The sequence below is a fragment of the Cheilinus undulatus genome, linkage group 4, assembly GCF_018320785.1.
Source record: "Cheilinus undulatus linkage group 4, ASM1832078v1, whole genome shotgun sequence".
Taxonomy (NCBI): domain Eukaryota; kingdom Metazoa; phylum Chordata; class Actinopteri; order Labriformes; family Labridae; genus Cheilinus; species Cheilinus undulatus.
In genome coordinates, this window is record NC_054868.1 from 21,412,148 (window position 1) to 21,427,323 (window position 15,176).

The 15,176-nt window shown below is 37.5% G+C and overlaps 1 protein-coding gene across 1 annotated transcript in view; it reads left to right on the forward strand.

Moving 5' to 3' along the window:
- Positions 1-247: 247 nt before the first annotated feature.
- rbm20 (RNA binding motif protein 20) overlaps positions 248-15,176 on the forward strand; it is a 31,847-nt gene continuing 16,918 nt past the window's right edge. The window contains exons 1-6 of the mRNA XM_041786120.1: positions 248-262; positions 1,651-1,775; positions 8,991-10,026; positions 10,386-10,450; positions 12,601-12,710; positions 13,863-13,960. Of these exons, the coding sequence (XP_041642054.1) occupies positions 248-262; positions 1,651-1,775; positions 8,991-10,026; positions 10,386-10,450; positions 12,601-12,710; positions 13,863-13,960 (1,449 nt within the window). The remainder of the gene's footprint in view (positions 263-1,650; positions 1,776-8,990; positions 10,027-10,385; positions 10,451-12,600; positions 12,711-13,862; positions 13,961-15,176) is intronic.

The window sequence follows — 15,176 nt, forward strand, 5'->3', positions numbered from 1 at the left end:
GTTGTGACAAAAAATTGTCTTTGCACTCCTGCTTTATCTAAATGAAGTTCTTAAATAACGTTTTACAAATTGTTGTGAATTTTCTGATTATCATAAGCCGCAGTCGGCTTGTTTTCTTCTTGCCGTCTGAGTTTTGTGCTAACAGATGGAGTGGCCATAAATCTGCCCGGGGGGATACCTCCCCAGTAGTTAAATATTTGTGTGCTTAGGTAAAGCCCTGATTTGCTGCAGCTAAAAAACTATACAGATGGATCACCACAGAGTAAGACAGCCAAGAGAAATAATTCATATCTGATTTAATTTTAGGCTTACAAGTTACTAGCCATGACACAGTTTTTTGTAGTGAAAATCTGTTTTGCTTGTAAATAAAATTTATTTTTGATAAGATTGCCTTTCACGTGGATGAAACGATATCACAAGATCACTAAAGTTGGCATGGATAATGAAAAGAAAGCAGTGTTTTTCAGTTTTTATTTCAAGAACATCTACAAAAAAGGCTGGAAAAGAATAAAACATAATCACAACAAGTTAATTACACCATTTATCTAAAACAGAAAGAGTAGTTGCAAACTATACATGATAATCCAATGTTAAATTACATAACTCATAAAACATTTTAAAATGTAAGTAGAAGTTTTATTTTTAATTGTGCTTAATTAAAAGTTGTTGAAAAGTCTTTCTTGTTTGTGGACAAATCTGTTAGAGATAGGGTCCTTTAATTTCTGTAGCATCAGTCTTAATTCTCACCATCTAGTAATAAAAAAAAGTCCCTTTTGAAAACACTTTATTTTCCTGACCTGAACTTCTATGATTCTTAACATTACTAATAACATGAGTTAAAAAAAATTATGTTTTTAACTCATTTAGCTGAAGACTCATTTAGCATGGGAACTGTTAATAAGTTGTCTTAAATGATTCTTTATGTTAAGTATTTAGTTTATCTATATAATTGGTTTGGAGTTATTTTTGTAGGTTTGATATATTTAAAATCTTTATAAAGAGAAGCTGTAGAGAATGAATTCCAAATTTTACATAAATGGCAAATGTCTGAACTGCAAAGTTGAACTCTGGTGAACTTTAATCTCCATAAACAATTTAAATTCTGGTTTCAATAACAGTCATTGATTTATTTAAAAAGAGCTAGTATATCTTTACATAATTAAATAAGCCATTAGAATGAAACGACTTGTTTCATTGAATTTTTGAAAATTCACAAGAACTTAATCCTAAAAATTATTCGTAATTTATGGCGAAAGTTTTTTTTTGTTTTTTTGTAAGTTTGCTGTGATGTTAGAAATTTGGTAATTACATTGCTGCTGTTTTTAAGAATGTACGTCATTGGCGACCAGACATGAAGTTTATTATTCTAATACTTTCATTCTGACCGCTGACTCTTTCAAGCTTGCCTAGGGTCAAACTGTTGCCACAGAAAACTGCAGCCTTTGGACGGCTGAGTGTGAACCCAAAGCCTCCCTACATATGTACAGGCCTACCCCCATCCTAGCACACACATGCCGACCACTTGTGACTTCTCATCACATGCGTCTTCCTGCCTGTTCAGTGGTCATTGACACAGAGAAGTCACGTCACTCACATAGGGTAAAGACCAGTAGCAGTGATGTTATGCTAATGAACATGTGCTAGCATTAGCCGTCATGTCAGAGGGTAGTGACATACCTCAGTCTCAGCTGCTGGCAGTGTTCAGGCTATAGGGAAGCAGTGCAGAGTGTGGTATCAGAGGTGTTAGTTCGTCCTCCGCAGCCTGACTTTTCAAGGTTAGTGTTTTTCTTCCAAACCTCCAGGTGTGTTTTTCACTCTAAGCCTGTTGCAGTGTATGTGTTGGTAAGTCTTGACAGCTGTGCTGTGGTGGGAGTCTGCATAGAGTCCAGATTTAAATGCGTCTATGGTGCAGCTGCAGTGTTTGGACATCGTGGGATATTTTGTTGGATGTTTGTTGGAATCAATGAAATGCTGTTCTATAGTTTCACAGGATTTAATCCTTCCTCTAATTTGTTACTTCCACCAATGAGGCTCTGTGGGCTGATTGAGCCCATGTGGCGTTTTGTTATGACTACGAGCAAGCTTTGATCTTTGTGAAAGTGTGCGTGTGTGTGGGTGTGTGTGTGTGTGTGTGTGTATGTTTGCTACAACAGTGAAGCTTCGGAATGGACAAAACAGCGTTAATGTTCTCCAAAGATGTTCCAACAAATACACTTTGCTTATTCATAATGATTAATACCGTTTTCTTGGCCTGCAGGCATACATTTGTCAGCTTGGATGACCTCACATTTATACTTTTTAACTGATGCACAGCAGTGTGATGTTTCCTGTGTAAAATGTCTGTAAAAATATGTAAGTTTATGTTAAATCATTCCTGTGAAATGGGTATAATTTAAAAGCAGCTGTTAAGTGTGTTAATGCACAGACTCCCACATTTACTCTCCAGGCTCTGAAGTTAAGGCTTGATACCAGAAGACAAAGACAGTGTAAAGCAATCACAAATATTTCTGTCATTTCAACATAATACATTTCTATTAATTTAATAATTAAACAGAAGTGTATTTGTCTATCTCTATGTGAACACACACCTGTTCTGATGCATTTGCTAACAGAAAGGTTTTACTTCCTGCTGTTTTTTAATTGTTCCTCGAAGACAAAGGTAGCAAGAAAACAAGTATGGTTGTGCAGAATTACTTGCAACACAAGTCAGAATTTTTAATCAAAGTGTGACTGTGACTGATCAAATCAGATTAGAAACACTAATATGCTCTGTTGGCGCAGAATGTCAGTTTCGACATTGGTTTGACTTACAGCAGGGTTTTGGCAGAGAGTGGTATCAGTAAAGTTTAGAGAATGCTGTTATATTTGTAATGGAATAAAAAAACAACCTATAAAGGGTTTAAATCATAGCATTTTTTGTGCTAGATTTCATACATTGAAAGATAACATTTCTACAAGAATTTAAATGTTTCTAAATTTGAAAACGTCCACACGTACAGAACTGCTGAGCCAGACTGACTCTGCCTTTTGCTAATCTTTATGAAGACAGTAGTTTGTGTGCAAAGTTGCTCAATGTGGAAGAAAATATTTTTTACCATCTAACTCATTTCTATCTAAATATTTAAAAATTAATGTGTCCTCTCATGTACAAAATCTTGCGACAGTTTAGCACTCATCTCCATGCCCCTACGTCTTGCTACCCTCACCACTAAAAGCTCTACAGCAGCCCAGGATCCCAACATATTATAGATTTGCAAATATTCATGAAAATTACTGGATTAATGGATTTTTAGTAATAGGAAATACCTTTGTATTCCAGTATTTATTTGTAAAACAAGAAAAAGATGCCAATTAGAGCTGAACAATTTGGGAAAATAATCTAATTGTGATTTTTGTTGCGTAACATTGCAATTGCAGTTAATTATTTTTAAGATCCTCTTCTTATGTATTTTTTGGCAAACACAAGGAATGAATAATTCTATATAATAACCAACACAAAATCAGATCTATTAAACGAGGGCTGAAACAATGTTGAAAAAATATGTAATCATGATTACATTGAGTCATATTGCACATTTGAACTGATTTGTTGACTGAAAGGAGTGATAATTTTTATTTCATTCTTATTTTTATTGAGAAAATCATACAAAAGTGAGGAAAGTAGGATTGTTTGTTAACTATTGTTTTCAGTTGTAGTAGTTTAGGATGAATTATATTATTGGTGTGGTATATGTACAAGCAGATATTACATAAAAAGTTTAGCCATGTCCACAGATTTTAAAATTCATGCAGATATCTACAACTTATTTATTGGCTTTAAAAAGTTTGTGGAGTTTCAGGCAAGACCAACAGGGCTGTGTCAGCTGAAGTCTTTTTCTTTTGTTCATCTTCATTCCTTCAACTTTATATTGTGCATCAAGGATTGATGTTAGTTTCTTTGTTCATCCTTTAATTTTAAAATGTGTTTTACTGAAGTTTAGAGCTGAACTACATTTATACACCATATCAGTATCGGATAAAACAGATAGAATGTTGGTATATTGTATGTGGGCAAACATCCACTCTTGTGCATCCCTAGTAGAAGTATGAAGTAAAATTCTAAACTAAAATCACTGCTGTTGTAATGTATAAAATTCACATTGTCCTTATGTGTGGGCTATTTGATGATGGGAACTTGAAAAACAGTGACACATCTTATGGCTACTTGTTTTCGTGATGGGATTCAAAATCTTTTTCCGTCATCTTTATTAGTGGAATTCTGTGTTCCTCTTTATTCTTGGTTACAGTTTATTTGACACCTGGTTATCTTATCTTCATCATAAGATTGGTCTGAAGTGTTCAGCACACTGTGCCAGTCACATAAGAGTCCATATTAGTCTATCAAGGACACAGTGCATTGGGATGGCAGATTGCAACTCTAGTATTTATAGCATTGAGTCATAAGCTGGAACGGTGTAAGTGAATCTCTCCATCAGCAAGCTTGCTCACTTAAGAGAGTGTTTAATCGGCTATACTACTGGGAACTGTTAATTGTCTGAATTTAATCATTTGTGATAACAACTGAGACAGTGGTTTGTAGCTAATGATCTTTTTGTGTAGGACTATTTGAAAGGGATGCACCTTTAGCATGCACTCATAACTCTAGCTTCAGCTGCTACCTGACAGTTTTCTCTTTCACTTGCTCAGTTCAGCCCTCAAAAGTGCTCTCAGAGCCCGTAGCAAATTCTGTTGGTCAAAAGAAATCATCCAGTGTTGAAATCTGTGGTGAAATCGACAGAATAAAAGTTAATTAAAAGACTTAACAAGCAGACAAACGTTATATTAGGATGCGTTCAAGGTTAATTCAGTAAAAATGACAAGCAAATCTAAGAAAAATAATGCAAATGTTATGTTCAAATGTCACATCATTACAATAAAAAGTTTTAGAGTATAGCGTAAATGCTGCTAAAGCGCCAGTTCTGAACTTGACGACATTTCTTTGTTAAAAGAAGTTTACTCCTCGGTAGTGGCTACGTCACGTGCTTTGTTGCTGTGATTGTCCCGTAAAGATGTGACAGAATGTTCATCCAGTCACCCTCTGAGTTTTTTTTTTTTAAGCCTCTGCCCTTTCCCAAATGCTGTGAATGGAACGTTTTTCAGATGGATGTGTGAAAGAAATCCATCTGGCTTGCCAGGTTACAGAGCTGCTCGATTATGCCAAAAATCATAATTATGATTTTTTTTGGTTGATGTTGTCATGACATCACGATTTTAAACAAAATTAGTAAATGATTTCACATTTGTATCTCTGTGTAAAATTCACATTTTTAGGCCCAGTTAATCATGTTGCTTTGAGAGGCAGCCAGAGCTTTACAACGTAAAAGGTTACAGGAAAGGTTGAAGTGCCATGTACTCAACTAAATTAAAATCAATGCACATCAGTAAAACATATTACTCACTCCTCATTTTACTGGATTTTTGTCACACCTAACAGAGATGATTAAATGTTTGGATCGGGAAAAATAATCTTATTTACATTTTTAAATGTGAGCTTAGGAAACATACAGGGGCCACTGCATGCACAGCAAGATTCAGAGAGGGAGACCTTAAATAAATACATATCACCCATAGCCTGATTATTTAGATAATCAAAAGTAGCTTTGCACATTTTTGATTTATGACTGTTTTTTGTGAAGAAGTGTACTTGGAACAACTTTGCAAAGTCACTTGAAGACCAAAAAACTGCCCTGGAAACAAATTCAGAATAGAAGTGATGTTTGAAAAGGCAACAAGTCTTATATTCAGATCAACAAATCACGTTTTTACTTTGAAATGCATTCCAGAAGTGTGTTGTACCTTACATTCTTACCAGGGAAGTAATGACAGGCAGGATGTGTCAAACAATGAATCTGCATTGGCAAGCTGTTTTTTAAAGTCTCTGTGTCCTGTGGCGCAGGAACACTTGTTCAGTAGCTTAAGCAACACTCACACTGGTGCTTATGATGAGTTAATTGAAATATTTAATTTACTGTTAAACAAAAATTGGAATATTTGTACATTTAGACACATAAATAAAGGGAGGACATGTGTACTCTGCCACATGTTACCAAAAGAGTGCATCACATCACAGCACACAAATCGTTTAGCCTTAAATATCTTATCTGTATGATTGTCCATCTATCCATGGATTTTCCACACCACTTATCCAGTGGGCGGGTCACGGGCGTGCTGAAGCCTATCCCAGCCATCATTGGGCGAGAGGCAGGGTACACTCTGGACTGGTTGCCAGTCAACTGCAGGGCTGACAGATACAGCAGAGACAGACAAACAGGCATGCTCACATTCACACCTACAGACAATTTAGAATTGCCAATTATCCTAATGAGCATGTTTTTGGTGGTGGGAGGAAGCTGGAGTACCCAGAGAGATCCCACACATACAGGGGGAGAACATGCAAACTGTGCACTGAAAGGCCCTGACCAGGAGACAAACCAGGTGATTGTGGGAATCTTAAATCATAATAGTAATTGAAGCTCAATTAATCGCCTCAATTAATCTAAGTTGGACTGTACAGAAGCTTACACTGGCGACAATATCCAAGTTGCTTGATGGAAAACATCCACAGTTTTCAAGGGTGACAAAGCTGCTCGTATAAATGCATCACCCTGGATCTGTACTAAGAAATGTATTTTGGACTTTTCTGTGATTAACGGTCAAAGAAAACAGAACAGGTGATGCCCGCAAGGAAACAGAGCAGGAATGCACTATTATTATGAAAACGTGGAACCTCCTATGTATATTAGTTATAGTCTGTCATCTGAGAGGGCTAAAAAGCTTTTACTTGCTGCGTTTATTTTTTATTTGATTTTCAGGGGGCTTGCATACAGGACCAAAGGCTTACAGCAGGACAGTTTACAGCTCAGCAGAAGTATGAGTAATGGTTGTGATATGATGAGTTTATGAAGTGACAGTGTAATAGCAAGACCACATCACAACTGTGCAAGCCTCTGAAAGGCAGTCCAGCTGGTGATAATCCTCAACAAGATCCAGTTACACAAATTCATATTTGAAAATATATTTTGAAGTTTTTAAACCACAATCCATTTGATTTATCCCTCTCCTTGTGCCGTGCATGCCTGCCAATAAAGGTATCTATGAACATGATCACAAATAATCATAGCTCTAATGTGATAGCGCTGTTGAATGTAAACTTAATGTATGATAATTCTTTGTGCAGAATAATTTAGGATTTCACCACATCTAATCTGACTGATCTATCACCTTTCAGTGTGGCTGGTGGCAGCCGAGGGTAAATAGGGCTGTGTCAGGTGCTTAACATAGATGATGTGACACATAGTTGAGTAGACTAAGTTTAGACAGCATGTGAGAGCATTCATCTGAAATTGAAATGACAGGCCAGTCAAACAGGGTCGTGCCAGGGGTGTGTGATCAAGCTTCTAGTGCTTTGATTACAGCTTTATGGAATTTGGCATTCACAGTATTATGAAAAAAAAAATGGAATAGGGAAGCTCACCTTCAATGAGTTATTGTTTTGTTAACCAAATCAATAACTTGTGAACATGCTTGCAGGATCTGTCGGAAGAGGAAGCTGGTTATGTGTCATATGTTTATAAAAATTGTTTAAATTGTTCTTTGGACAACAAGAGAGCTTAAAACTCAAAGCTTAAAGAATTGCCCTTACTGTTTTCATTTCACTGTCGTGTGTCATTAAGCTGCCCAAATAAGAAGACCTTGACCCTACAGGAACCTGCTTTCATCAGGACTATTACTGCAAAGAAATAACACCCCAGAAGAAGCACTGTTGTTGTAGATTTAGCAAAATAAGTGATATTTCCCATGAGATTAACTTTTGTGTGTATTGCCATGGGAAACAACAGAGACTAATGAAGCTGAGACAATAAGTCTGTCAAATGCTCAAGAATGAAGATACGACAGAGTGAGTGTCAATATGCTGCTGTTTTTCTCTTTGAGAAAATTAAGCCATTAACTGTCCATCTAGGATTTCACTGGCTGAATAATAGTTGTGCACAATATGGGATTCATGCGGGTGTCTGATATGCCGATAATTACAAATTAATTTTATTCGATACTATGTATTAATTACATAGCGTGGGCTGGAACAGGTGGGTCCTTTTAATGGATTTATGTATAAATTAGGACTAAAAAATTATATCTGAAGATATTTTGTAGTCTATATGGTTCTAAATTGTGTGAACATGGAAATCAGTTGTTATTTCAGTGTAGCATAATCAGGTTAAACAATTGATAATGCTTTAATAAGCTTGTCATGTTCATTTTTTAAGTTTATTTAGACTACCGGGAGTGTGCAGTGGGGAACATGTCAGGAAATAAATTGATCATGAGATATGCCCAGGGTTAATTACACCCACACACTGTTGTTTCAGTTAACCAAGTTCTTCTTTGGTATACAGGCCTATTTGTTTCTGAACTTGTCGTTCCTTTTCTACTTCTATTTCCAGGGCACTGACATCAGCTAGCCAAGGTCCCATTTATGCCAACACTTTCAGGGGTCATGCTTTTGCTGATAAGGCACATTCCCTTCTTTTGGCTTATCTGTAGTTGCTTTCAAAGTATTTCTATAAGAGTTTATATGCCTAATGCTTTCTGTAGCTGCAGATTTGTGAAGTTTTTATGCCATAATCCAGTGCTTCCCAACCTTTTTCCATTTAGCCCCCCCCCCTTCACATATCTAAGAAGAGCTGAGGTCGCCCATGACCCACACAAAAAAGGGGGACATTGCCGTCAAAAATACACATCAAATTGAATTGTTTTCTTCGCTAAAAGCCTAGCAAAATAGCCCAAAACACAAGTGTTATAAGTGTTATCATGATGTTAGATGGTTTGAGTGAACCTAACCTTGTGCAAAGACACAGACATTTGTAAGTTTATCAGTTTATCCATTGAACTTTGACTGTAACAAGTGTAATTTAATTGAAATTCCTGAAGTATGTAATGTTTTTGTGTTACAGTATCAGTGCAGTACCTGTGGACAGCGCCGAAAAGAAGGGCCTCCAGGTGGGGGGTCAGCTGCCATGCAGTGGCCAGGCAGGGCCTCAGCAGCAGAACCAACAACTTTTTCTGACACCTGCTAGTCTTCAACTTGCTCAGCTGCAGGCCCAGCTTACACTCCATCGCCTTAAACTGGCTCAGGGAGGCAATACAGCCAACGCAGCTACTGCTCTCAATCAGGTTCTTTCCAGTGTTGCCATGTCCCATCCCCTGTTCAACCAGCTACGGACTTCAACTTTGGTTGGGAACCCTCAGGGTGTGCTGCCTCCAGGGATGCTTGGTTTTCCGTCTTCAAATTCAACCATAGGGGCCTTGGTTGGTGGGGGATTAAATCAGAACCATGCAAATGTGAGATTAAACCATCCTGCTGGAGGAGCCCAACAGGCTGGGGATTATGGAAAAAAGGCAGGGCCAGCTTACCCTTCTGATACTGACAGGCGTCTTCAGTTTAATGTAGTTGGGGGTACATCTGCAGCATCAGCCCCTGCCTGTGATGGACAGTACTCAGTGATAAACACTCTGCCAAAAAACATGAACAATTCTGGCTTTCAGAAGGATTTTTATGGACATGATATGTTGGGGCAAGCTGGATTCAATGTCAATGAGCAGAACATTAATCTTTATAACCCTGCTGGACATAAGGAGCAATGGAAAGGCCCCACAAATTTGAGTCACAGTGGAAAGGTGGATATGGTTTCTAATGCTGCCAGTGTGTGGACAGCAGGTGGCCAGCCACTTCGGTCAAGAACTGAACTGTATAACCCAGAGGAGCCAACCCCTGATCCCAAGTTCAGTACCACAAGTGGGGTTTCCTCTTTTGGCTCAGGTAGCAGCCAGGGGTTTGGAGGCTACCAGCCCATGCATGGAAGTGAGGAAACATTATCTACAGGTACTAGGACACTTCAACCTTACCAAGTCAACGATTACCATGCTGTCACACCCACTCAACTGCCGCACCAGTGTAGTATCTGTGACAAGAAGGTCTACAACCTCAAAGTGAGTGACCTGATCTATTCATCTGTGCATGTACGTGTATCTCTTCACACTTGAAATGAAAGAGGACATCAGAGAATTAAAGAGGAGGGAAATGTAGTTACTGAGTGAAGTAATTAATCTTTAATAAAATCAGGATGCCTATAAGGCTTATACAGTTTTCTCATGCTTTTGTCCAGGTTTTAGATAAGAAAACGCCAACTTTAGCCTGATGATGACTTATAATTTGTTATTACTTGTACATGCTTTGCTTATAGTTTGATAATTTGAGATTTTTTAAATTGCTCTAACACTAGAGCCCTACAGGAAAGCACTACCTTGTATCCAAGAAGCCTGTGTCTAGATGGTGTGTTTGTTTTTAGGACTGGGACCAGCATGTGAAAGGAAAACTACACCTACAGAACCGAATGTTGTACACAAATGACAGGTATGTATTTATTTAATTGGACAAATATTAAAGCTGTTACCAGCTGCACAAATTTGGGGCAGATCCGCTAAGTTTTATGCTCCACGATAATAACACTGATTTCAGCTGCAGAATTGCAATAGCTCTTTTTTTTTGCAACTAATCCAACAAAGAACTTGCGCTGACTATATTCAGATGCAAAAAGACCACAATTTTTCCAGCCTAGCGCATTTAGTAGTTGTTTTGCCACAGGCTGTTTGGCATATCCACGGCTGTGTGCTTCGATCACCAACACCAAAATGACAGAGGGAAAAAGAAAAGATTATTAAAAGCCACACCTAACGGCACATTAGATGATGATTATATATGTGCGATTCAGAGACTGAAAAAAGGAAAAATACAGTGCACGCACATCTATGTGATGCTGAACCAAACAAATGGACTCAAATGCAAGACTAAAACACTGAGACAAAGTTCGAAGTCTGTTTAATCACTCCTAAGGTTGGTACACAAAAATACACAAAACACTAGGAAGAGGTATCCAAAAATGGCAGGCAAGGTCAAAGAACTAGAAAAACTGGTGAAAAAACTAACCAGAAACACGAGGAGAATGCTGGAACGCTGACACAAAGGACGCGATGATCTGGCAGGGAAGGAAAGACCAGGGGAGACTAAATAAGCTGGGCGAAGGGAGACAATTACACTCAGGTGAAACTCATGAGGTAATCAACAGATGCATGGAAGAGGGAGGGATGGGCAGGAAGGAGCGATCTGAAAAGAGACAAAGTAAGTACACAAAATAAAAGAGGAAACACAAGACAATAAACATGAAAGACTAAAAAATAAAACTATACTAAAATTATATGTACATAGACATGACCATCTGTATGACCTCTGCTTTTGTTACTAAATCACATAAAACACATTATTATCAGACAAACTTGTTTTATTGCGTACTGTAGAATAAATGACATTTCAAACTCACCACTGGTTCTCAAATACTTCAGCTCACTTTCGGTTTCAGTGCACCCCCTCCCCCACCACCACCACCACCACCACCCCCGCCCCCCATTTTTTAATGATAGGAGATCGGAGATCAGAGGTAAACATGGCAGCAGAGTCAGATGTTTGGCTTTAATGTATGTTTTATACTAAAGTGACTCATGAGATCCTACCATCCCACAGCGCGTTGCTGTTAAAAAGTTTATTTTAAGATCCACACTAATGACTGACTGACGTGGAAAGATCAGAAAAGAGAGGGAGAGAAATAGCACTGATTCTACCACCAGCTTTGATTCGGTGTTAAGTGCACCACTTTAAGTGCCTTTTGGAATCAGTGCTGGTCTTTGTGGATTAGGTGTTATGAGGCTGATTTGCATTTCAGAGGAGCAATTTTTGTGCTGAAATTTCAATATGCCCCTACTCCTCATTTACATACATGTAAATGGGACAACATGCTGATTGCACATTAAAGCAGTTTGCATGCATTTTGTGTGCAGTTAGTGTGAATTTCTCCTTTGTGTGTGCTCTGTTAATATGGTGCAGTCATTTTGCCATTTTTGGAGCTGTATAACATACAAAAAGCCACACTTTTCTTTAGTGGATCTGCTCCATTGAGTTTTATTTTGTTAATTTTGAAAAATTACTGGAAAAAACATTCATTTTTATTGTTAATTTTTTATATACTCATATGCAGGGTTGGACAGTCACTAGTCAATTTTACACAAATTACCGTAAATTAGTAGCTTTTTAGTGTACTAGCCACTTTTCAGTTTTTTTAATCAGTAAGTTTGCTTTTATTTGAATATATTTTGGAGGAAGGATTTTACTTCACTACATTTTAACAAAAGCATCAAGCACTGAGTACAAAGTTAATCACTAAAATTCAAAACAAGGAGGTCCAAGCTTTCTGGAAACAACAAGAAACTGGCCAGTAGAAGTCTTGTACTTCTACTTTTGGTTACATAGTGCTATGCTTTGGGTTTTGCTTTAGGTCTCTCTTTGTTTGCATTAAATCCAGCATCTCTCCAGTGTTAGAAGACTTTATTTTTTTTTTCCTTACTCTATATCCAGCTGTCTTAATGTTTCCCTGAATATGAGCTCTGTCACAAGATATGAGTGAGCAAGGCAGGGGAGAGGCAGCTATAATCAGCCTTCTATGATTGTTGCAGCTCCGCAGTTGTATCAGCTGGAGCTGTTCACTATACTCTTGGCAGGCCTTCGGATGGCAGTCTGAGCACTGGCGGCGCAAACTCCATGGTTTACTCTGCTACGAGTCAAGGTAGGATAATCCATTTGCAACGAGAAGTGTCCCTGTGTTTATGTATGTAGGAATACAAGAGTATTGTTTTTCTGACTGGGAATTTGTAAGAGCTAATAATGGATGCTAGGCTATATTTTTAGAGTTACTTGAGAATGTGAGGCATTTTGTTTTTAAACTTCATACAAAGTGTTTTGGTATGTAGAATATTCTATTAGGTAGGTGCCTTAAATTCAAAGAATAGAGGACCAAGACACAAAGTGAAAGTTGTACATTCACTTGTTAAAGAGTTTATATCATTTGATGCCATTTGTAAATCTGATAACACGTACTACTTTTCTGCCCTTAAACGCACCGAGCAGCTGTTTTCTGCCATGTCAAACAGATCTTTTATTCCTCCCTCTCCCTTGTTATATCCCTTATGGTCCCCATTAGTTTTTATTTTTTAAAGACAAACTGTCAGTTGTTGTAGACAACAACACAACATTTATTTTTGCTTTACTGTTACTGTTCATAACTCATGAATGGGGTCACGGAGCAGTTTTAAGTCGTACAGATAATTAATCTGTATATCAGTTTTAAATACCCATTTGATGATTCTTATCCTTTCAGAAAAATGTTCGTTTTAAGAAGGTGGGTGAACAACAGCAATGTATAACAAGCTTCTTTAAAGCTGCTCAAAGCAAAGCAAAAAAATAGAAAAAAAAAATAGATGAATTGCAATGCCTATAATTTCAGCCTATCGAATTATGATGAATGCTGAAAATTTGTATGGTTCCAAACCAACCTTTTCTAATGATTAAAGTAATGATTAAAATTTCCGTTAGGGGAGGGTAAAAACTGTCTTTATTTAGCACAAACATTTTTATGGAGTAAAATTACAGTAACTATAATTGTTGTCCAACTACTGAAACCCCAAAGATTCTATCATCACAGTAGAGATTCAGCCGTCTTATAAGACTTACTGGTTAGCTCTGAATCATGTTTTGGGCCCCGTTGTTTTAAGCCTTTAAGAAAATAGTATAGAACAAGCAAGAAGGGAAAATTGATAAACACTTTTTGCAAAATGTTTCTGGGTTATAATCGTAACACTCATGAACTAATGAAGCAAATGCAGCTTTTCCCACATGGTATGTGACACATTTAAACACAAATTTTGAATATTTTCCACAGATGTATCAGGAGCCAATGCATCATACTTGCCAGCTGCAGCTATGAAGACGTATCCCATGTCAGACGCAGGATTTGCCTCACAGCAGACAGAGTCAAAGGTCAGACAAATGTATGGATTTTCCTCAGGTTTTTTTGCTTGCTCACAGCAGCGAAATTATTTTCAACAGGCTAGAAGAATGTGCTGGTGATGAAGGAATAGCTGTTATTGTGTCGTTCATATGGGATCAATAATTAGTATTTGGCTTATATTAAGATTCATTCAGTAATAGACTTGAATAGTTAGATGATTTTTACTGGCCTTCTTTTCCGCAGGATTTAACTGTTAATCACATGATCAGAATGATATGCTATCATGCTATTGCATATCGTTTTGGTTAGATGCTGCCTTTTTCCTATGCAACACAATTGTCCATGCACATTTTTGGAGCTCTGCTGCAGATAAAACATTTATCACATTTATGAGACAACACCCAGATATGTTCCTTGTAATGGATGGACCTAGATCCTCTTGTTGACAGCCTTGCTCTGGCCCAACAGGGGGCCTTGTTTGTGCTTGACAGTAAGATTCCATGTAACTCAGAAGAGTGGGAAATGTATAAATGAGACTCTATCTGCTCTCATTCCAGTATTTAGTGCTGGGTTTTTTTTGTTTGTTTTGTTTATTTGTTGCCCCTCTCTGTTTTTTTATTTTATGCAGAGAACTTTGCAAATATAAATTTTAAACTGTGGCATTTTAATTATTATTACCATTTTTATTTTTTTATTAGTACCAAACTTTTTGGATAGGGTAATTTTATTTCTCCACCCTACATTCCGTGAAAATCTTCAAATTCAGATTACAGTGGAGGGTAATGTTCTTATCCAGGTCTGAATAACAGCACCTGTTTATAGGCATCAATCACGAAGGCAGGCCTCTTGAAAAGCACAGTGAACATGATGAGCGATGGGAGAATTAGCTCCACTCCAGTACACAGCTAGAGGCTTTCAACAGTCAGCCAGCATTACACACACAAGATGAAAGAGCATATACCTATACAGAAAAAAGCTGTACGCTCTGTGTACATGCCATGTTATTTAGATGCAGTTTTTCAACCTCTAAATACAGTCCCTGCATCAGTAAGCCATCTTTATAAGGTATGTCGAAAAATACTTTGTCTTAATTGGATGTGCATGTGCTTGAGACAGCTGTCAGTGATTTATTTCGAATCACGTTCCCTGAAAATTCCTTACATTAGTACAGGCAGATAAGAGTGATAAATGTGAATTAAAGATTGATGCAAATTTTCTTATGACGGGTAAGTTACACTACATAAG